The sequence below is a fragment of the Argentina silus genome (assembly GCF_951799395.1).
Source record: "Argentina silus genome assembly, chromosome: 19".
In the NCBI taxonomy this organism is placed as follows: Eukaryota; Metazoa; Chordata; class Actinopteri; order Argentiniformes; family Argentinidae; genus Argentina; species Argentina silus.
Window position 1 is genome coordinate 9,272,010 of NC_139673.1, and position 23,414 is coordinate 9,295,423.

A 23,414-nucleotide genomic window follows, 5' to 3' on the forward strand; every position below is an offset into this window, starting at 1 on the left:
AACCCAACAAACTCACAATGGGAGCCTTGGTTAGACAGATATGCTGTCTCACTACAAGGAAATATAGTTGGATGTGCAACAACTAGCCAACGCATAAAACCTCCCAGATGTCGAGTCAGAGGAAGTGAGTCACACCAGCAGTAAGAGGCCAAGAGGACACGGCATTCCACAAAAGGCACAACGTTGACATAGGCGTGTTCAACGAACTCCACTTCCTGCTTTGTGAAACACCTCCGACACACAGGTCTATCAACCTGGCACACAATGACTTTCCACGCCATACACCTGACCGAGTTACAGCAGAATGGCCGGGCACTCCTAACACATTCAGGAAGTCTAGCGTTAGCCTAGAACAAACAGCCACAGCTTCAGCTCCAGCAGTGACTGAGTGAGTGAGACACAGCCTGGGCAGCCTGGAGTGGGCGGAACAATGTCAAGGCGCTGGCCTGGCATCAGCAGTGGGTCTGCTGGGTGCTGGAGGCCTTGTTTATTGCAGTGAAGGGCCTGTTGAGAGGGGTATGCGTTAATGCCCCACCGTCACAACAGGGGATCCATCACATTCACAATGCCAGGAACAAACAGGGAGAGTTATTACTGCTGGCTCCTCTGTGCAGAGAGAAGGGCTGCTTTATGGCTCCCCTATCTCAAAGAAGCATGGCTCTTTTATCTGTTAGCATGCGGCACATAATTAAGCTGCTACAGCAAGAGGGACTACGGTAATTACTTGCTGAACAAAGCCATTTTCAGCATCTAGCTGCCTCCGAGCTAAAGGGCTGATGCTGTTAGTGGAAAAAAAAGAATGCACTTGCTAAATGGAGGAGAAGTTACAGTTGTCAGTGCATAAAAAAGTTCTAACACAGTACAAACAATCCAAAAGTAACACCAGTTAGCTTAGGTAAGGTTTTCAGAACCACACTAAAAGGTCCGTTCGATGCTAATACTTTCCTATCTGTCAGGCTACTTATAACATTCCAACTGCCAGAGACAATGACCAGCTTCCATGTCCTGCATGTTTCTCTGTCACATTTGCTTTTCTTTCACAGGCTATCAACTAGAGCAGGTTGCTGTATACACAACAAACATACTACACATGCATAATGCATGGTATTTCTCATAGTAAAGTCAATATCTCAATGGAACGTCTATATTGCGAGAGAACAGGAAAATGGGACACAAAAGCATAACTGACACGCAGCTCAATGTGCAAGGTCATCTCGGCTAAACATCATTGTCAGAGTCGCCAAGCTGTCACCAAGAAGAAGAAGAAGAAGAAGAGAAAAGAAAAAACTTCTTGTCTGCCAAGAACGAGAGTCACACATCTTATTTGTTTGAGACCAGGAGGTCTAAAGACAAAATACCTTCTCGGTCATTAACTACAGCTGACAATTGTAAATGGGATTTTTTTGAGAAATGTCAGGTCGAGTTAGTCACACTGTGGACTACGGAGGGGGGACATGGATGCAGAAGAGAGCAGAGAACAGAGCATAGTTGCGTGAGCTGATATGTTGATAATGTAAGAATTCACAGTGATCAAAGTAGAACGAGAGGTCAGGCCAGTCAACATTCCAGAGCAGCTGAGGGACTACTATTGCCTTTCTTTCTAGCCCCTATTCAAATTCCCTGAGGGGGAGTAGAAACTCTGCATTAATGAACCACATCACCATCTGACACAGAATGGTGGAGCTCAACCTCAAGTCGCTCAAAGAGTGGAGAATGCATGGCAACAAAAGTATTTCACACCCTTTTTTCCCCCCCAACCATGAGTTTAAATACATGACGCATGAAAAACACACACCCTGTAAGTCATATGGGTCACAAACAAGAAGTGCAGCTTATATGTTCCTATTACCTGTCACAGATGTTTGACAGGTAAAGACAGGCCCCAAACATCCACTGTGCTCACTATAAGTGTGTGCACATAGCAGATATGGCAAATCCAGCCACCGCTGAGTGCCTAACAAAGACTTTGATTAAATTACTGTTCTCCATCTACAATGAAGCAAAACCATTCATAGGCACACATTCTTCTAATAACTGCAACATGAAAGACTTTTTTTTGGTTCATCATTTCCCCCCCCCCCAACACTGCACTTGGTCTGGAGTACAAGGCTCAGCAGAGAGGAAGGGGGGAGTACAATAGGTGGATTAGAGAGACCATAGGTGGTGAAAGTTTGAGCTTGCCGAACGGTTGGGCAGCAACAGCCGAGGGAGCACTCACCAAGGTCAGCTCTGCTCAACCTTATTCTCCCAGGACAAAAAGAGCACTGTTCGGCTCAGTGGCCACGCTACGGATTTCAGGCCCCCCATATTTCTCGGGAGTTTGAACGGCTAACACTGGGTCATTTGGTCAAGCAGGGTGATGCCAATACCGCTGTCTCATGTTGGACACCGTTCTTCTACATACAACACAGAGGTGTGACCGAAATGATATGTTATCCTAGATCCAGGTCAATCCTATCTATCCTACGTCAATAAGACATATCAGAAATATTCTACTCCCAAATATGCATGCCCTAAGAGGGATTAAGGCCTACTGATGTTGATCATGAGATTTAAAACTGCTTCAGGGACAATCAATGTGACCATATGCTGACAATCATACTGTAGATTGGCTGACTGTAATGATATCAACACCCAGGTATTCATAGTAGAGATTGCATCTGACACCAGCTGTGTGAGATTTCCTGAGCAAGCAGCCAGTCTCTTTTCTCCTGAGACTGTGAAATACACAAGCCTGCTGAGCCTAGCAACCTGTGGCAAGAAAAAAAAAAACCTCACAACACAGGGAAGAGTCCACCTAGGGAGACACCATATTTGCAGTGTCCAGAGAGAACATGCACACAGAGCTAACCAACAAATTACCTTTACAAGACAAGTTGACCATCAACGAGGCCTTTCCTGATTGAGAACCACAACTATTGGGTTGTGTGCCACATTATTTGATCCCTTCTGTGGAAATTCCCAAAGCTACGCAGATTAAATGTTCATTTAGCTACAGAAAATAATTCAAAGCCAACACTGGAGAGGGACCTCTCCTTCCTACACACTTTCCCAGCCTATTGTTCCCTTTGCCACTCATTTTGCTGTCAATGCTCAGCCAAGCACTCAGTGAGAGGCATTTTAATTGGTAAAGAGCTACAGCAAGCTGCTACCTCCATTCAAATATAAAACAACAACGCAAGTTCTATAACAGATAAGATACACAAAACGTTTCACTAACAAATGGTACAGCCCACCGTGTCATTCAAAATAAGCAACCTTATGGGAGTTTCAATCAAACTAAGGCCTACATCAGTGGCAAGACGTATTGTTACAACTTTTTTGTTCCAGCCTTCCCATTCGGAGGATGACCTGTTCTTCCGCATTGTTCAGGCAGGCAAAACCACTGACTGATGCCTCGTGTTGTCAGCAGCTGCCATGCAAATATACTCAGAATGAAACTATTTCAGGTTCAGAGTGTTGCTGACTTCAAGACACAAACTAAAACGTACTGCCTATGCTCAAAATCAATTTAAAAAAAATAATCAACTGAAAGATGTGGCAACACCAGAACAGGAAATCAACCACAAACTAGAATGTGGTGTGTGTGTGTGTGTGTGTGTGTGTGTGGGGGGGGACGGGGACGTTTAGTTAACACATCTATTTATTGTGTTTTCATTCAATTCTGAAAAGTTCCCTTACCTGTGCTGTCTGGACCGTTAAACTCAATGTGCATGCACAAAAAAACGATTCTGTTAAACTCTGGTCAATTATTTCTAAACTCTAACGAATGCTCCAATGCATCTTCTCAGTAGCCTGTCTCACAGCAAGAGGGGTCGAGGACCACTTGTGAGGTGAGTGCAACTTCCATCCTACCAGCTTTACGTTGGCCTTTGACACCAACGAGTAACCACAATACGACCCTAACACAATCGCACATCAACATTCACTGGCTTAATTAACAGTCACTTTCCCACTCGCCCAGGATGACTGTATGACCAACTATATATGTGGCAACGCGACCACAGTGTAACCTTGACTTACTTGCAACTCGGGGACAGTGGCTGTTGCCGAGTTAATCGATAAGTCGCCTCTTCCTAGCACTTTACTCACCAACGAGCATGCAGTTTAAACTAAGCCATTCTAGTTGTCGATGATGATAGCTAGTGTAACGTAGTAGGCTGCAATGTATACGTACATCCAATGTTGCAGTACTACCATAGCTAGCTACCGAGCGAATGTTCGCTTACGTTCACTCGTAGTAGCCCATATAGCATTGGGGGGTGGGTGGCTAGTTAACAATCCAAACATGTAGTTCGCCCTTTTGTAAGACGTAACTACATCAAAGCAGGTGGCTAGCATCGATTACCGCACTGTCACAATTGTAGACTATACATGGCTGGGGATTAATGCATAGTCACGTTCCATTAGTCTCATATCTAAAGAGGCCATTTCAGGCCGAGCATGGCACAGAATTAGCTTAGCTAGAGCCTTCTGATTCCTCAAACCTATGCCTGCCCTGTATAGCAAGTGAGCATAGCATTGCTACGCACTCAAGAGGCCTCCTTTCAACCACCGTTCTCAGCTAGTAGCAGGATTAGCTAGCTAGATATCTGGTATGCCTTGACTAGCTAGCTACTCAAATTACCATTACAAATGCAATAGCTACTGACATGTATTGAATCGGTGTAAGCAGGCTACAGTTCGACATCGTGAACTCTACAAGTGTAAACAAAGCAGGTTTCTGATAGCTATGTAGCCATCGCAAACACAAGTAAAGATCAGGTTAGCTGACCAGTTAGACAGACTAACCCCACTGACAGACACCCCCTAATGCACTGACAGCTAGCTAACTAGCAGTAGCCTCACTTCCTAATGCACCGCCAGAAGGCACAATTGTCAACGCGGTTAAAGACGAAGAAATTGCGATTCATCAGATATTATCCGAACTAACGTCTCTGTTTAACTGACATATTTGTAGAAAGTTGTACTCACTAGCCGTAATGATACCAGAAAATAGCTGGAATCTTCTCAAATTTGCGACGGAGGCAGGAACAGACTAGACATTCAAAATGGTGGCTACTCCAGCCTCAGCACTTCTACCGCAGGCGGATGGTTACACCGAAATAACCCAAACTTCAAGGTTTGTGCAATGAGACACGAAGCCCTTGCCTCGTTACCTTCCACATTTTCTTCTCCGGGATTCTCAATTATCTCACCAGACCTGCAACTTCAAAGCGATATTACTGTGGGCGGCATGGGTAGCTATATAATGTCAGATTGCTATACATTTGAAATAATGAAACTGATCATTATTTAATACGACAATATGCCTGCTAGCTAGCTAGGCCGTAGAGAGTAGCTATCAAGTTAGCTTGGCAACTAGGATGCTTTATTCTGCTATTTATTAATCATTTAATGCAACCTCATCATAGTATTGTAAGTGTGTAATGTCATTAGCTTGTATTGGTTGGGTGGTTTTGTACCTAAACCAAGTCCCAAAGGTTTGGTTGATGGCTAAAACATTCGTTTACGTAGCTAGACGGTCAGACTCAGTAATGCGGATGTGGAATAGATTTGCCTATCAACGTCGTGCTGCGGTCCCGCACACCTCACCTCGTGGCAGTCAGTGATGACGTCAGCATGTAATGTTATGACATTTGTAATGGTGTGAGGTTTGTGAGCTCCATCTGGTGGACATTACCGGTGTCGTGTCACTGATATGTGTTCCCCTGTCACATAGTGTTTCTCTCTATGAATTGTGTTTTTTAAGAGGTATCTAAGGCAAAAACATAATTGATGACAGCTTACCTACATGTCACCATTGCATTCCAAGTGTGTTCATGCATTTTTAAGAATATTTTAACAATAATTATTTCATTCAGAATATTCGCAATTTGTAAATGTAACATTAATCAATCTGGGGTTTTTTTTGGACCAGAATGATGTAAGATTACAGATGCAATCAATAATGTCAAGCATCAGCAATGTCATATTTTGAGTCCATAATATTCGTACAGTCAAACTAAAGTGCATGGAAATATCACTGTTATAATATGTACAAAAAATATGATTAACAAGGGTATAACATGATTAACCATCATTACTGAAGTAGTAATTCATCATAATTGCAAAAGTTGAGTAATATAACGTAACAATATTCATGGTATCAATAACTGTAATGAGTCATCATGAAACTGCTTTGGGGGACCAAGTGTAAACCACTATCATTGTTATTTTCATTAGTTTACTCTTAAAAAACACACTTTCTGTCAGAGCGGGAACAGTATCTGACAAAGAGGACACTATAGGACACAACAACGGTATTGTTGTACTTGGCAGAGACGTTGTTTATCAATGGAGGGTGCTTCTATGTACCGTAGGCTTGGCCTCCTCTCTCTCTATTATTTCCACTATCCACATTCTTTAGCCTTTTCCCATTGGCACTTGTTTTTCCCCACATCATCTGAAATGATTGGTGGATGTACATGCAGGGTCCTGTAATATTTAGGGTTCTGCATGTTCATTGCTTGGTAATTGAGTCTGTTTTTAGCTTGTGATGTAGACCCTATTCCAATTATCAATCATTTACATTTTACATTAATATTTACATTTTTGCCATTTAGCAGACGCTTGCATCCAAAGCGACTTACAACAAGTACATTTGTCTAAAGTAAGTGAATCATCTATACATCAGTCATCATAAGAGAAACAAATCTATGCTAGGACCAGGGGCCATTGTCACAATGCTAGAAAAAGAAGGATTACTTTTTCCTTGATTTATTTATTTATTTATTATTAACAGTAGAGGAACTGTACAAAAGTACAGGAACTGTACAGAGGGGTAGTGGGTGGGGGTAATCAGTTATTCCGACTTTTCTTCTGGCCTAGCCTAGATTCTGCTGCTCAGGCGTGACTGGAAATATTGCAAAAAAAAGAAAAATTGAAATGCAAAATATTCCTATGAGTTTGCAACCGATTCAGTCCTATGTTGACTGATTCTCAGTCTAAACCATGAGAGGATCTCTCTCTCTGTGTGTAGTGTAGCCGGTCGTGTTGACCATGATCGAATCCCCACGGCGGTGCCAGCGGCTGACTCTCGGGTCATAGGGAGGTATCCCGATCTCCTCCAACTGAGTTGCTTCTTGTCCGTCCCACAATGCGTTGCGGTGTGTCTTTTGTGAGCATAGAGATCAGCTGAGTGTGCATCGCTGCAGTGCATTGGCAGAGCGACAGCGACGCAGGATCGGAGCTGCTCGGGGCTGCTCGGCGGACAACATCTCAGCCCGGGCTGGATAAGATCGTAGCCTAGCTGCTGCTGCTGCTGTCTCTCTTGTCATTTTTTTTTTTTGGGGGGGGAAATCATATACCTAGATCGAGTAAAGAGTGTTGATACGAGATGAGAATGTGACCGCTTATTCAAGGCATTTCTCCTTTGGTCCTTTCGTTTGTTTTTTTTGTTTGTTTGTTTTTTTCCTCTTCTTTATTTATATGACTCCGACTCTCACCAATGTTGGAAGCCGTGTTTCATTTCTGCCCGGGTAGACCATTTTGATCACTGGGTTATTTTTTTTATTTGGTTTATTTTTTATTTATTTTTTTCATCTATGATCATTGCACTCCCGAAAGGGAGTCCCTTTACGGAATACAACTGGATTGGTCAGGGCAGTCTTCGAATCTGTCGGGGTTAGGAGGAGATTCGAGTTTTTTCCAACCGGGAGTGGGGAATAATATGTCCAGGCGAAAACAGACCAACCCCTTCAAAGTTAATTGTAGGTATTTCAGGTATTGTACATGCTATTTTTTACTAGTTGAGTTGGGCACCGAATGGTGGTGAGGATGGTTTACAATGAGTTAGCCAGGCGGTTGTTTTTCGTCATTGAGTGCAGCATTGTCTTCTTCATAGTGAGCCGCAAAGACAGTGTTTCTATTCCCGTCGTTTGATATTAGCGATGGTTTTGATACTGTTTCAAACCTACCAAAAGACCTGGTAAATGGCAACATTTTTAACTATACGTTTTACTACCTTGTACCCACATGGGTGGCAGTTGGCTATAACGAAATATCATTCCATCTCCATATTTTGGATAGTGTTTTATGGTATTCCTAGTTTTGGTACTGTGTTATGGTATTTACGCGTTTTCATGAATCAAAAGCGGAATGCGCAATTTGTTTCTGTTTTTACTATTTTTCTGTGGCTTTTGTAGGGAAACCATTCAGACAGCTCCATCTGCCTGTTTATAAACCAGCTCGGTTGCGCATAATTTGTTTGGTGGGTTTTAAGAACAATCTTTGTTTGAGGCAGGATGAAAACTTGCTGTGGCACGCTTGGCCCCTTGTTCTCACCTCTTGGTTTGGCTGACATCAGTGTCTCTCGAAGGAATGTATGTGTGTGTTGAGGAGAGGATGGGCATCACTCAAACTGCCTTTCAAAACCCACAGTCAAGAGTCTCAGGTTCAGCCTCAGACTCTGACTCAGACACGGCCCACTGTGGCTGTAGGAATATGATCCTCTGGATCTCTAGAATCCATGTCAGTTCATTTAGGTACACGTTATTTTGGTTACATTGATGCTGAAGTATCGCACGAACACTCATGCCATCTCAGATTCACTCGCAGAACCAGTATACCAACTGGAGAGTAACAATATGGGTTATATCGCTGGCACCAGCAATGCCTGAAGATCATTCTCCTAGAGGAGATAAGACAAAATATGTTTTGTCGCGGAAGAAGATAAGGCTGCACTATTTGTGTTCCAGACTAAGACATTGTGTTTCAATAGGCTAATGCCTTCTTTCATGTTTCCGTGGAAAGTGCTGTCGGATAGGGGTTGTATTACTTGTTTAAACACTGTTGAATGTGAATTACGTAGGCCTAGCTGTCTTTGGTGCCAACTTTTGGTCACTGCCATTACAAGCATATAGCCTAGATGGCTCCTCCAGAGCTGGTTAGGTACCATTCGTTGGGGAGCTGTAGATTTACCTAACAAACATATTTGCTGGTGGCGATACTGAACTGTCCTACTATGCCTTAAAGTCAGACTTAAGAGTGTCAGCGTACCCGGCCTGCTGTCCCAGTGCACAGGGCACACCTAACTTAGTCCACCCAAGGGGATTGTACACAATAATCTACTGCAGTTACTATGTAGCCTTTAGGCTACTTTTCTAAACATAGTTTGTTTTAAGGTCATGGACTTTATATATCTCACACCGATGGCCTTAATACTCCTTATAGACTGAACAGTCAGTGTACTGTATCAGGGACACGGTAACATAATGAATGAAGACCCCATAGTTGTCCAAACACACTGAAGTTCGACACCCCAGTGATGTCTTACAGTGGTGGTGGGGGGGGAGGGGGGATAAATAAGTAGATGGATTTGAGCTGAGCTGGCTCCTTGCTTTGTGAAGACCACACAGTGATGATCAACATGGGGAAACTAATCACACAATGAGGGGCTAACAAGGTGTGGAGGGGGGGGGGAGGACCTTAGACATTAGCCCCGAGAGGGTTTGAGATGGTAAACAGATCTGCTTTCATATCATGTCCAGTTGTTTTTAAATTATAGCCTAGTCTTTCATTTTGATCAATATCCGAATGGATTTCGCAGCTACAGGTTGGAATCAGCTCATGCGATGCTGTCAAATATGGGACAGAGGAAGCGCAACAGTTAGCTCATTTTCGGTTGATTTGTCTGAGAGCAGAGATGGGCTAATTTCAGACTCTTCACTCGAGAGGGCTCTACAGGGAGAGAGGAATTCTGGAGGAAAGGGGGGGGGGGGGCGTGATCTCGCCTTTCTCCATCTTGCCTGAAATACCAGGCCGTCAATTAGGCAAAGTGAGAAATGATCCTGGAGTCTGGGATTATCTGATGTCTGCGTTTCACCATTCCCTTGCGCCTGAACACCAGAGGCCTGTTCAAGGATGGAGGGCTGGAAGGCAGGGGCCCCAGCACTTCCTGGAGACTCAGACAGTGTTGTGTGTGTGCGTGTGTGTGTGTGTGTGTGTGAGTCTGTGTGTCTGTGTGTGTGTGTGTGTGTGTTTTGGAGCAGAGGGTGGGTAAAAAAAAAAGAAAAAAGAAAGGGGGAGCTTGAATTCAACAGGACCCCCATTGCTTAGTGTTTGAGTAGAGTTTTGGCATTCTCTCTTTTGTCTGTTTTGTTTTGTTGTCCCCCCCCCCCCCCCTCTCTCTCTCTCCCTCTCCCTCTTCTGTGTCTGTTGGCTGATGAGTTTGTCTCTTTGTCTGGATTCAGTCAGACACTGCGTCACCTCCTGCCTACAGACACACAGACTCAGAGATAACATCAGAGTGGCAGAGACGGAGGGAGGGGGGGGGGGAGGGAGGGGGGAGGGAGGGAGCGAGGAGAGACAGATGTACAGACAGAGCCTAGCAGTGGGGGATGGGTAGCTCTCACACATCAATCATTGGCTGCGTGCCGTGGAGCCAGCCTGTTGTAGCAGTTCATAGTTCAACACTCAGACCCACTCTACCAATGCTAATGAGTGCCTGGATTACTATGGGAAATGTGCCCAAACGGTGTTCACATACTATTCACCACGTTAACTTAATGTTGGAATGACAACCTTGGGAAGATTGTGAAGGAGTAAGAAAAAAAAGAAAAAAAAAAGAAAGAAAGAAATGCTACTTTGAGATTATACCTCCCCCTCCCAAACACACACACACACACACACACACACAAACCCACACAGACACCTCAGAGTTTTACGTTGTGTGTGTGTGTGTGTGTGTGTGTGTGTGTGTGTGTGTGTTGTGCACCTTATGGATTATAACAGAGGCTATAATTACCTCTTGCCAGTGCCAACCTCAGGTAACTGAAGTCAGGATTTTCCTCCCATCGCGGTGAATGGAAAGACAGCTCAGCACGGGGCAGGAATTGTAATGGGTTGCAGAGAGCGGCTGACGCGTGGAGCAGAACATTAACTTCCCACACGCAGGCTGAAGCTGATGAGCGGCAGGGTGACAGGAGAGAGACCCCCCGCCACCCCCACCCCCCCACCCACCCCACCAGATATAAGTGTGAGATCTCTCACTCGTTGACTCCTTGGCTCCCCCCATCACCAGCTGTGCCAGTGCGGAGCGGAGTGGAGATGGTGTGGGAGAGGGTACAGACCCAATTCAAAAAGCAGAGCTCCCCCCCACACACACACACACAAGGGGTTAAATCCGACACATATGGGCTTCAGTGTGGTATGAGGCACTAGCCTCCCCCTCAGAGCTGCTGGTATGGATATAGAAACAGTCAGAGCAGAGCTGCGTATGAGCAGGGAGGACAGAGGGTGAGCCAGCCTGTGCTGTGTGTGGGTGGTACTGAGAGAGAGAGAGAGAGAGAGAGAGAGAGAGAGAGAGACGGAGAGAAACACTGACTCCCTCGCAGGCTGCTAGTGGAAAAGAGTGCAGGCTGCTCCCCCCTGGGACTGCAGCATGCCTGTAGAAGTGTGTGTGTGCACGTGCGTGTGTGTGTGTGTGTGTGTGTGTGCGTTGAAAGGTGGGGGTTGGGATTATATATGTGTGTGCATATGTATGTCAATGTGCGCTTCTGCAATGTGTCGGTGCAGCATTATATTGCCCGTGTTCGGTGAATACGAAAGCGCTCTTGTCCGTGTGGAAGCCACCCAGAATATAGGTGAACAGAGTGTGTATTTAAAGATTTATGCTGTGTTTCTGTAGTAGTCCTATGGCAGCAGCTGTTGTGTCTTAATGTATGGAGCTGGGTGGGACAAGGGGGGGGGGGAGGAGGCTCGGTATACTGATTCCAAGCACTTAGATTCAGTGTGTGTGTTTGTGAGAGATTGCTTGTCACTTTGGATTTTTTGTGGCCAGTCAGCAGCACACACTCACACCAGGTAACTGAAGTTCAGGGCAGGCGACACACACACACACACACACACACACACACACACAGGCTGCACACACACACAGGCTACACACACACACACACCAGGTAACTGAAGTTCAGGGCAGGCGACACACACACACCAGGTAACTGAAGTTCAGGGCAGGGGACACACACACACACACACACACACACACACACACACACACACACACACACACACACACACACACACAGAGGCTGTAGGGTGCTTCTCACGGCCTATCTGTTGAACACTGGAGGTCCATGCTGTCAGAATCTCTTCGCCAGACTTGATAACTGTACCCCTTGCAGATGGTCTCTCACCTTCTGTTCCCTGTGACTCCCATGCGCCTACCACGTTTTTACCACAAGGCTTTGTCCCCAGACCGCATCTCCCCTCGTGCTTTTGTAATCTGTCCGCTGACGTTCTACACATCCACTCCTGCGGCTAAGGATTGATATTCTGAAGAGAGAGGAAAAAGTTCTTCCCATGATATTGAACAATGATTAACTTAGGTTGTTATTGATTGAGGGATGTCATTAAACAGCCTGCTCCTCCTCCGGTGGTCTCACCCTCTTGTTCTCTCTCTCTCTCTCTCCCCATCTCTCTCTCTCTCTCTCTCTCTCCCCATCTCTCTCTCTCTCTCGCTCTCTCCCCATCTCTCGCTCTCTCTCTCTCTCTCCCCATCTCTCTCTTTCGCTCTCTCCCCATCTCTCGCTCTCTCTCTCTCTCTCTCTCTCCCCATCTCTCTCTCTCTCGCTCTCTCTCTCTCTCTCTCTCCCCCCATCTCTCTCTCTCTCTCGCTCTCTCCTCATCCCTCTCTCTCTCTCTCTCCTCATCCCTCTCTCTCTCTCTCTCCCCATCTCTCTCTCTCTCTCGCTCTCTCCTCATCCCTCTCTCTCGCTTTCTCTCTCTCTCTTTCTCACTCTCTCCTTATCTCTCTCTCTCGCTCTCTCCTCATCCCTCTCTCTCTCTTCTCTCTCTCTCCTCATCTCTCTCTCTCTCTCTCTCTCTTCTGTCTGCTCGCAGGGCCATTCCACACCGCAGGCCTCACAGGACCACACCACTTTATCAACATGGAGGGCAGGGATGACTTCATCGAGGACAGCCACAGCAACAACTCCCAGGACAGCATTTCAGGTGCCCAGGAGGGGGGGGGGTCTACACGTAGTGGCCGTTGGGAGTGGGGTAGAGGCGTCCATGGGGGTGTGGTACTGCTGGGTGGGTGGGATGGGTGTGTGATGGGACAGGGAGGGTTCGGGGCCCCTACGGGGACACACACACAGTAGGATGTTCTCTGAGGCGGCGCGGTCCGGTGAGAATAAGACGTGGTCTGTTTTGTGGTCTCGTCTGTATTGATAGGGCTGTGTTTGCCTCCATAGAAGACAGCGACAGCGACCTGGACAACCCCGGAGAAGACTCCTCCTCCAACACGTCCGCCGACGACCACATGACCACCAGCAAGAGATCACACTGCGCCCTTCAGAAGAGGGGGGTTAAAGAGGTGAGGGGCAGCAGGCGGGGAGGGTTGGTTGCCCGGGGGTGGGGGAGACTCCACGCGAGGTCACTCCTGAGTGCGTTTCTGCCTGGTAGCTGATTGACTCTGCCGCTGCGTCTCCTTCCTGTTTTCAGAGGTTTGAGTGAATTACCGACTCTCAGGGTCATCTGGCCCCCCTCAGGGCTTCGGAGGAGAAAGCCCCTTTCCCCCGCCGTCCCCGCTCTTGTACACTGCTGTTAGCGTCTCCGCTGGCTGACCTCGCTCGAACCCCAGACCCTCCAAACGGGAAATGGTGTATCTGTTTGTTGTGTGAATCACGGTCAAGCGCTGTGCGGTGTCACAATAACAGTGACTCACAAGGGCCCTGTAGGAAAATACTCTCTCTCTCTCTTTCTCTCTCTCTCTCTCTCTCTCTCTCACACTCAACATCACACTCCCAGAACCCCCTCGAACCGTCCCCGTGAGTGCCGCTCTCTGGACCCGCCTGGCAGAAGGAGAAGCCTGTATTTAGCTTAGCATCGTCTTAATATAGATAAACCCTAAATATCCATAAACACGCTCTGCTCAGTACACTGAATGCTGGACGGTCACTACAGCTCTTATTGTGACACACGTCACCCTCGTTAGCGTATCACCGTGTGTGTGTGTGTGTGTGTGTGTGTGGATGTTTGCCCCGCGTCCCCTGTCTGGGTCTTGTTGTTGTATTGTCTTTAGAAACCCCCCACCCCCCCTGATGTTCTGCTGCGTTCCCCCCAGGAGAGCGAGGAGGGTGGAGACCTGGTCAGCAGCTTAGTGTGTCCTCTCTGCACCCTGGAGTTCAGCTGCCCCGAGCAGCTCATCGCACACGTCTACCAGGTGAGTGGTAACCGTAGTACAGCAGCCTGACCGACTTAGCCTAGCTTAGCTTAGCACCAGGGCAGGGCGAGGGATCAAAGCGTCCTTAGCTTGCTCAGCAGGGGGTCAGGGGGGTTAATGAGCTAGTGGTGGGTAATCACCTCTTAACCCTCCAGGAGCTGCTCTCACCGCTCCAATGAGACCCAGGGAGGGGGGAGGGGTGGGGGGCGGCTACATAAGAGGCTAATATGATCCAATCATGTGCTTACTCTTTGGGCTGGGTGTCAGACCTGATATTTGGATGTTTGATCCTATTTCTAGGTGGTTCACTTATGGCAGTGTTTTGTAATTGAGCCAATTGATACCAATTGATAGTGTGTTGTGTGTCGATAGTGTGTTGTGTTAAAACCACATCTGTGCTATATTAGGAGCATATTTTTAGAGTAGATATGGGCTAGGGGTTAGTCTCTAAACACGTTGACCCTAAAAAAAAATGATGTTGGTTAATCTCAAAATAATTAGAGCTCTCTCAAGAATAATCTCTCTCTCTCTCTCCCTCAATCTCTCTCTCTGTGTGTGTGTGTGTGTGTGTGTGTGTGTGGAGCAGCACACAGCCATGATGGGCAGCAGTAAGAGCTACGTGTGTCCCGTGTGCGGCCGCTCCCTCAGCTCGCCAGGCTCGCTGGGGCGCCACCTTCTCATCCACTCGGAGGACCGCCTCTCCAACTGCGCCGTGTGCGGAACGCGCTTCACAGACACCAACAACTTCAACAGGTCGGTCTCTCCGCCGCTGCTCCGACACGGGGTCACTGGAACGCCCGGGGCTTGTTTACCGGGGCTCGGTGGCCCAGGTTGGAGCTGGGTATGTGGGGTGTCTGGTTGAACGTACGTCCTGTTAACTGCCCCTCTCTCTGCCCCCCCCCCCCCCCGCACACACACACACACACAGGGAGAAGCTGCGAGAGGTCCTCAACACAGCCAGCATCGACTGCAGCAGCGGAGACGAGAACTGCTCCATGTCCCAGTCCCTCTCCAGCAGCCCCATGGGAAACCCGGGCCACGGCCAAGGCCACGGCCACAGCCACGGCCATGGCCAAGGCCACACCCTCCCCTCCCTGCAGGACAGCCTCCTCTCCTCGGCCCCCTCGCTGCCCTGCCTCCCGGACGCCCTCAGCCCCTCGGCCGCAGGCCTGCCCCAGCTGCCCGACCTCCTCAACCCCATGCCCGTGTACCCGGCCGGGGTGCTGCTGGTGTGTAACAGCTGTGCCGCCTGCCAGCAGCTGGTGGACTCCCAGTCGCCCATGAGGAAGTGGGCCATGCGGAGGAAGAACGAGCCGGTGGAGGCGCGCATACACCGGCTGGAACGCGAGCGCACGGCCAAGAAGAGCAAGAGGGCGTGCGAGTCGGTGGACGAGCGGGAGATCCGGAGGCTGAGGGACCGCGAGGCCAAGCGCATGCAGAGGATGCAGGAGTCGGAGGAGCAGCGGGCACGCAGGCTGCAGCGGGATCGCGAGGCCATGCGGATGAAGAGGGCCAACGAGACGCCGGAGAAGAGGCAGGCCAGGCTCATCCGCGAGAGGGAGGCCAAGAGGCTGAAACGGAGGCTGGAGAAGATCGACCCGTCCCTGAGGACGCAGATCGAGCACGACCCGGCGGCCATGGCGGCCCTGACGGCAGACATGAGCCTGTTCCAGTTCCCCTGCCCCATGCCTGTCCCTGGCCTGGACAACGGCCTGTTCATGAAGCTGCCCTAGCAGGACCCGGCCACACGGGGGCAGCACAACCGGACCACAAGCTGCTTCAGTGACCTCTCCGCTCCAACCCACGGGGTTGCCGTGGTTATAGTATTCCTTGCTGGTTGAAAGTTCCAGCAGTAGCTTCTGTGACCAACAACTTTCTACCCAAACTTAATTATCAACAACAATGGGGGGGGGGGGAGGGGGGAGAGAAAAAAAAACTCCATTTATTTATTATAGACAATAGGAAAAATAAGAACAGGGTTAGGAATGTTTCACTTGACTTCATTAATATGAGTATAGACAAAAGCATGTTGTAAAGAGATTTATCTGTTCTGTTTTTGGGGGGGCTAGCAGACTTGACGCAGAGACAGCCCATTCCGACGGGAGCAGTTTCACACTTCCACAAAGGGAGGATTTACTGTATCTTTTGCACATGGACCTTCAGTGATGGGAGTGGGACACGTAGCCAACAACCCCCCCCCCCCCCCCCCCCACACCCCTCCCTCCCTCCCCTCTGGTCCACTCTGCCAGCCCAGTGGCTGGAGTTTACCGGTAGCTACACCTCTCTGACGCTGCCAACCTAACGTGGGTCTCTGGCTAACTTCATTTCCACCCAATCAACTACCTCACTCAGGGCTGCGGCCATGCCCCCTCTGTCCTGTGGCCTACTATCTTCAGACTCCAAGCTTCCAGAGCTTTCCATGTACTGTACACTACACCAGATTTATATGCAGGTCATTTCCTTGGTTTGTGGGTGTGTTTACGACGCGTTCACAGAATGGGTACCTCGGGAGTATTTAATAGGACACGATTTGAGATGTGTATCATATAGAACAGACATTATGTCCCCTTCAAACATCCTGTTTGTATCGTATACGTTCTGTATATCAGATCCTGTTGAATAAGCCCTCTTCTAATCGACATTCGGCTCCATTCCACGATACTCTCAACTCAATATACACTGCCACTCACTATACAGTAGGCCTCTGCCTTTTATCAGTCACATTGACCTTCCTGCGTCTGTGTTTTTATATTTCATTTTTTATTTTCTCAAAACCTCTTCACTTCATAAGCTTTACCAAGTCGTTGGTAATAATATACATCTTCTGTTGCATTGGAACTTGTTGCTCATGAAAACCCAATCTTTGCTGCTGTTACTGTACTGTACAATAATGTTAGTTACCTCTCAAGACATTTTGGACTCAACACATGAACGGAGAACACTCATTCAACTCTAAACTGTTCAGTGGGGTGTCAGCGTTGAACAGTAGAGTTTTTTTTTTTCTACTTGCCCGAATTGGTATATGCTAAGTACAGAATTAGTTATTTTCCTCCTTGTTGGAACATGCTCATACTGTAGGTCTGTATTTCAGGGTAAATGTAATCTATGTTTGACTTTACTCTGCCTTTTTCTTCTTCAGTTTTCCCCTTGTTGCAGAGTACTGGGGCTAACTACAACTAAACACAAGCATGGTCGTTACCATGGTGAACCTGCAGCAGTGGGGAGAGAGATTCTGTCTTATTGTGTATGCTTCATTGACCTCATTCCAACACATATTTATGCAACATGATGTGAATATATTTTTCTCGTGAAAATAATGTTTTGAATATTTTGTTTATTGGTATGAAATAGATGATATGATGACCCATTTTGCCATGTTCGGTTCCATATGTATTTATAAAGTTCTTTTCTTTTTTGATAATTTCTTGTTGATTTCTTGCCTCAAAGGTTACCTCCGATGTGCGAAATGTTTCACAACTGAGCTCTGCAGAAGCAAATATTGACAATGTTACATGACCAGTTGTTTTTCTGGAGATTCTTTCAAGACAGGAACTAAGACTGGTTCTCTGTTTGAGTCACTCCCAGGCCAGAGCCAACAATAGAACAGCATCCCTTTCAAGAGGGTAGACCGCTTCAAGTTGTCCTCAAGCTCGTCTAGGAATGGTTCAAACCTCTATGCAACAGGGGTATATTTATTCCATGGGAAATATTACACTTTCTTTTAAAACTATGCAGAGTGCAAAACAAAAAGAAAAATGGAAATGGACTCATGTATAGAATTGTGCAACTCAGGCAAAGCAACTCAGTGAGGCCTCTCTGGCCGTGGATTCAGCGCCCTGGTCCATGAAACTCATTCTTCTGACCTACTCCTTCATTAGAAATAGGTGCCATCATCACATACAGCCAGATATGCAGACGTTCAGCAGCCACATTGTTCTCTATATGTCAGCTAAGATGCTGTGGTTTCATTACAAGTTCTGGAACACCTGGATCTGAATCGACTTCTAGAACGCTACAGGGTCATACCATCCGATTCATAACTCCCAGAGAGCAGAACTATGCTCAAGACAAAATTGTCATACACCAAGTCATCATTAATATCTTTGATACAAGATTGATCATATACTCTTCTCAGTACACAGTGTATAGACAGCTCACAATAATGAATACCAGGTATTGTCAGACATTGATTTTAACTGGGTGCATATATCAGTGTCATCTTTCTGAAACAGTGGAATAATACCAAGGAAAATGTGGAATATGCTATTTGACATGAAAATAATACCAAGGAAATACCTTTGACAATTCCCAGGTTCTGTTTGTGCTTTTTTGAAAACAGCGCTGTCTGAGGCTTTGCCTAACGTGACAGTCTGAATTAGGTTAACACTGCATGTCGTGAAACTGCATTTGTCCTAGAATGGTTCAATATGAGCTTGTGTTCTACTGTTATTCTATGCTTGCCCGTTTTTGTTCCAATTTAATCGAAAGATAAGAGTCTTTTAATATGTTCTTTGAACTTTGGCCTTTTTACTAGTTGATCAGGATATTCTCTTGATGTCCATGTTTACAAAAGAAATCCTTTTTAAAAAGGCCAAATTGAATGAGGGTAGACGAAAGTGAAATAAGAGAACGCTGTATTTATGCTAGTTCTGTTGTGATGTGCTTTCTGAATGGTTCTCCTGGGGACACCGTTCTCTGTTACTGGATTAACAGATGTACAGAAGATCATCATGAAACCAGGAATAGAATGTGGAAATAAACATTGACTTTACTACACTGTGTGAGTGTCAGCCTCTCTCTCTCTCTCTTCCCCTGTCCCTTTCAGAGTTCACCCTAAGCACCAGTCAGCAAATAAAGCACTCCACTCTGAAATGGACTAGCTTTCTCTCTGCCACAAAGGGCTCTCTATTCATGGCAGAGTCATAAACCTCTATAACACCTACACACACACTAGTCCTGCCCAAAGACAACTGGAGGTGTGAACATAGCAGAGGAGGAACATGGAATGAAATATCACTAGTGTACTATACTAACCGTGCCTCACCACTAGTGTACTATACTAACCCTGCCTCACCACTAGTGTACTATACTAACCCTGCCTCATCACTAGTGTACTATACTAACCCTGCCTCATCACTAGGCCTCACCACTAGTGTACTATACTAACCCTGCCTCACCACTAGTGTACTATACTAACCCTGCCTCACCACTAGTGTACTATACTAACCCTGCCTCACCACTAGTGTACTATACTAACCCTGCCTCACCACTAGTGTACTATACTAACCTAACTCACCACTAGTGTACTATACTAACCCTGCCTCACCACTAGTGTACTATACTAACCCTGCCTCACCACTAGTGTACTATACTAACCTAACTCACCACTAGTGTACTATACTAACCGTGCCTCATCAAAACCTGGTTCTGCAGCAAAGGCTGCCTCATATAATACCATTGATTTATGTGAACATCCTTATCAAAGAGGGCCAGATCATTTTGGAAATGTTTTGGATAATTAATGGTAGATCATCGAAAGCAACAGAGGAGATGCTTGGAGTCTGGAACTAGCTCCAGAACGCACCAATCAAAGATGAGACCAAATAAACACACAACACCAGGATAGGGTAATAGTATATATATATATATTATAATGTGTTTACTTAACAAACATGATAAATGCAATGTCTTCAAGAAGTTAGCTGTAACAATAAAAATACAATATCTTTGTGTCCTTACATAGAATTAAAACTGCAAAACAAAAACAAAAACAGCCCTAAGTAGTTCACAGAGAGGTACAAATATACAGTACAAATCTATTTTATTCAAAAAGGGTACAAATAAAAACGCAACAAAATATAGTTATTAATGCTTTGTAAAGTTCAGGTAGGTGTAGGGTATCCTAAGGGAGCACTTTGGGTAGACAACTCTAAGGCTTCTGATAGAATCAATACATATTGGTACGGCCATACGATATTAAAACTCACTATACAAAGTTTATACAACCTGGATTATACTTGAGGATTGAATATTACATACACATCATTGCATATATTTTGCAGATTTTTATGCGTAAAAAAGAAAAGAAAAGAAGATGCTGTTTCTTTTCAAACAGGTCACACGTCACATAAAAAGCAGTGTCACTTTAGTGCCAAAAGTACAATGTAAAATCTGCAAATACACAACGACTCCTTTAAAACTTTGAACCGTTCTCATTCTCCTGATTAAGACTCTGCATCTGTAGCGCCTGTCAACAACAACCACTCCATCTAGTCTGGATTTACCACAGCCAAACGACGTCAGACCGACCAGAACAACAGGGGTACTTTACACAGCGGTCATAAAGCCTTTTTTCCAGAATCACAAAACAAATTAACCAGATTATGATACTATTACCAATAAAAAAAGCTGTCACTGGTTTGAAGAGCCTCCCATTCTGTCCATACCCAAGAGGAACGACCATCTCAGTCATGCCCAGCGGAAGATCACAACCAGGCATGAAGCACAACCTCCCACCTCCAGGGACCTACTCACACTGTCCACTCACATTAACAACAAAGTGGGTGGGGGGAGAGCGAGTGAGTGAGTGAGTGAGAGAGAGAGTGTGTGTGTGTGTGTGTGTGTTTGTGTCACTCTCGTGTCGTGTGTGTATAGGGACCTTCCTCCATTGCATTTGCACTCTCCTGACATCTCACCATTCCAAGTGCAGTGAAAGTACACTTTACGTTCTGACATGTTAGAAGAAGAAAAAAAGAAAAGAAAAGAAAAAGGCAACAGAAATAGTAAGCGTCAATCGTGTGTGTAATAAAGGGATCGCTAGCAAATCAACAAACATACGACCTGCGAGTGCCATTACTGGTCCGGCTGACTAGCAGCACAAGGGACACGCTCACTGTTAGCCATCTTCAGACACAGATAGCCTAGAGTCCATCTACGACCACTTCACTGCTCATGAATAAACCAGCAGGAGAGTGTCGAGAGGGGGCCCATCGCTTCAGAGTGAAATGATCCGCTTTTGAACAGAAAAACAGTCAAACCCAGTCACTTGTAAGCATCATTCCATTAACACATTGTACGAAGCAGACCTTAAGGCGTTACTGACAAGCTGGGTAACAGCTATACAAAACATACTCAAATATATCTACAGAAACATGCACGCAGCTGTCGAATGATTGTTCCAATGGTTTCGTGTGCGTCTGTAATTCAAAACTCTTCAATTGACCAACAGTTCATTTTAAAACACTATAAAAAGAAGGGCAAATTAGTGCAATTTTTCATTTTGAATAAAATTGTAATAAAAAGACGAAATCTAAAAATCAGAAGAGTGAGGTCGTCGACATACAGGTCTTGTAGTCCCCGCCTTTCCTGTGAAGAGAGGAATGAAGAACGCAGTTCCTTCCACACCGAGCGGAGCATCCAGGGCACTACGACACAGCCACACACTGTATTCAAGAGAGGGAGTCAGAGGTAAGGGAGGCACTGCTTGCACCATGGAAGCCTATATTAGATTACCCAGCCTAGAATACGCTTTTACACACATTTACTGTGGCAAGGAGAGGAGGTAAGAAAGTTGTTCATAGACGAAGTGCTCTGTGTGTGTCTGTGTGATATTCTACTGAAATATATATGATGTGTGTGGTGATGTGTATGTGTGTGTGTGTGTGTGTGTGTGAGAGATATTCTACTGAAATATATATATGATGTGTGTGGGGATGTGTGAAGGGAGGAGGGACAGGAGCTACATCCCATGAAAGAAGAGGACCGTTTTGACAACAATGCGCCCACAGGCTGTTCACATCGTGCCCTCTCCACAGCGTCCTCCCTGACCTGTGACCTCCCTGACCTGGGACAGGAGAGTCAGGCCCCGCTGAGGGCCGCTGGGAAGGAAAGGCAGGACAGAAGAAGACCCTGGTCTTACAGGGCTGAACACACACACCTCAGAGAAGACCCTGGCCTTACAGGGCTGAACACACACACCTCAGAGAAGACCCTAGCCTTGCAGGGCTGAACACACACCTCAACACCACATCACCATCATCTCTGAACAAGCTACAACATTGTTATGTAATCTAAGGTGAGCTTAAGGCCAAATACTTTAGATTCATGCATATAAATCAATCATATTTCCAAACAATAGTCATTAATCAAAGCAGGACCACAAACGTTTGCGTTTTGACGCGCTTCTCTCTCTCTCTCTAATTGTGTGATTTGGCCCATACTCCGTGGCAACGTGAGGTGGAGGTAATAGGCTGTGCTTATTCTGGAACCAAACACTGTGCTGTACGGGAAGTTAGTGACAACTATGGGTCTTGAGCAATAACAACAAACAAAAAAAGCAACAACTTAACAAAAAAAAAAAAAAAAAAAAAAACTCAACAAAACAATACCCTACATTCAGACACCCATGCACGGGCACTGAGAAGCAATATAACTACATAAAAGAGATCAGTGTACAATGACTGCATCAGCCAACTTCTTATATACATTACAAACCTGCCCTATTCTGCGGTTGGTACACTTGGACACTGAAGAGCAGAATACTTCAGAGAGAGTTTACTGCATAGCACATGCTAAGACTACATGACATGTTTTCAGGTATTTTGTGTAACTGTATTGCTTATAGCATAAAAAACCCAGAACGTGCTCATGTAATAATTACTGTAAAATAAAAAACAACAATAAAAAAACCAATATGTATCGAGAGCTTTTATGGCAGAATGTCTATTTCTCCGATGTGTAAAATGATCTAGCGCGTCTCTGAATTGGCATTTGACCGCTTCAGTATTTTTCGAAAAACATCTTGAAAGGTTGGTTTTAATGACAGGGTTAAGGGTTGGTTGACTGGGCTCAGCTCAGCCCAGGTCCGACTGCCTGTCTGCGCCCTTCAGGACATTTCCTCTCATGGCTTGTTGTCTATTCAAAGACAGAGGCTGAGGTTGGATCCTCACCTAACGTAGGTCCTTGGGGGGGGGGGGGGGGGGGGACCGTTCTGGAGGCAGGAGGGAGTGGGGGAGGGGTGAGGGGGCCTACTGTAGGAACTAGATTCGACACAGCTGTCTTTATAGAAGGTGACAGTGGGAGTCTATCAGAAAACATTGGATGTCACCTCACTATCACCAGGATTCACCTCCATGTTGTCCGGAATAGAGGACAGGCCAGCTCAGAGATCCACTAACACACATGCACGCACACACACGTGTACGTA

At 46.2% G+C, this 23,414-nt stretch overlaps 2 protein-coding genes across 6 annotated transcripts in view; one reads left to right on the forward strand and one right to left on the reverse strand.

Annotated features, from left to right (window-relative positions):
- Positions 1-5,062, reverse strand: part of ap1g1 (adaptor related protein complex 1 subunit gamma 1) — a 142,045-nt gene extending 136,983 nt beyond the window's left edge. For both annotated transcript variants that reach the window (XR_014554777.1, XM_083691098.1), the window contains exon 1: positions 4,975-5,062. The gene's annotated coding sequence lies outside the window, so the exon portion shown is untranslated. The remainder of the gene's footprint in view (positions 1-4,974) is intronic.
- A 38-nt stretch (positions 5,063-5,100) lies between these two features.
- Positions 5,101-18,988, forward strand: znf821 (zinc finger protein 821). Of its 4 annotated transcripts, none has more exons than XM_083691101.1 (6): positions 5,101-5,122; positions 12,886-12,996; positions 13,239-13,360; positions 14,111-14,209; positions 14,796-14,962; positions 15,138-18,988. In XM_083691101.1, exons 2-6 carry the CDS (start codon positions 12,933-12,935, stop codon positions 15,940-15,942), a joined length of 1,257 nt encoding a protein of 418 aa, XP_083547227.1. In that variant the 5' UTR covers positions 5,101-5,122; positions 12,886-12,932; the 3' UTR covers positions 15,943-18,988. The 4 variants fall into 4 exon arrangements, with proteins under 4 accessions (XP_083547227.1, XP_083547228.1, XP_083547226.1 ...); XM_083691102.1 differs by lacking the exon at positions 5,101-5,122 and adding an exon at positions 6,494-6,652; XM_083691100.1 differs by lacking the exon at positions 5,101-5,122 and adding an exon at positions 6,928-7,764.
- Positions 18,989-23,414: the final 4,426 nt, after the last annotated feature.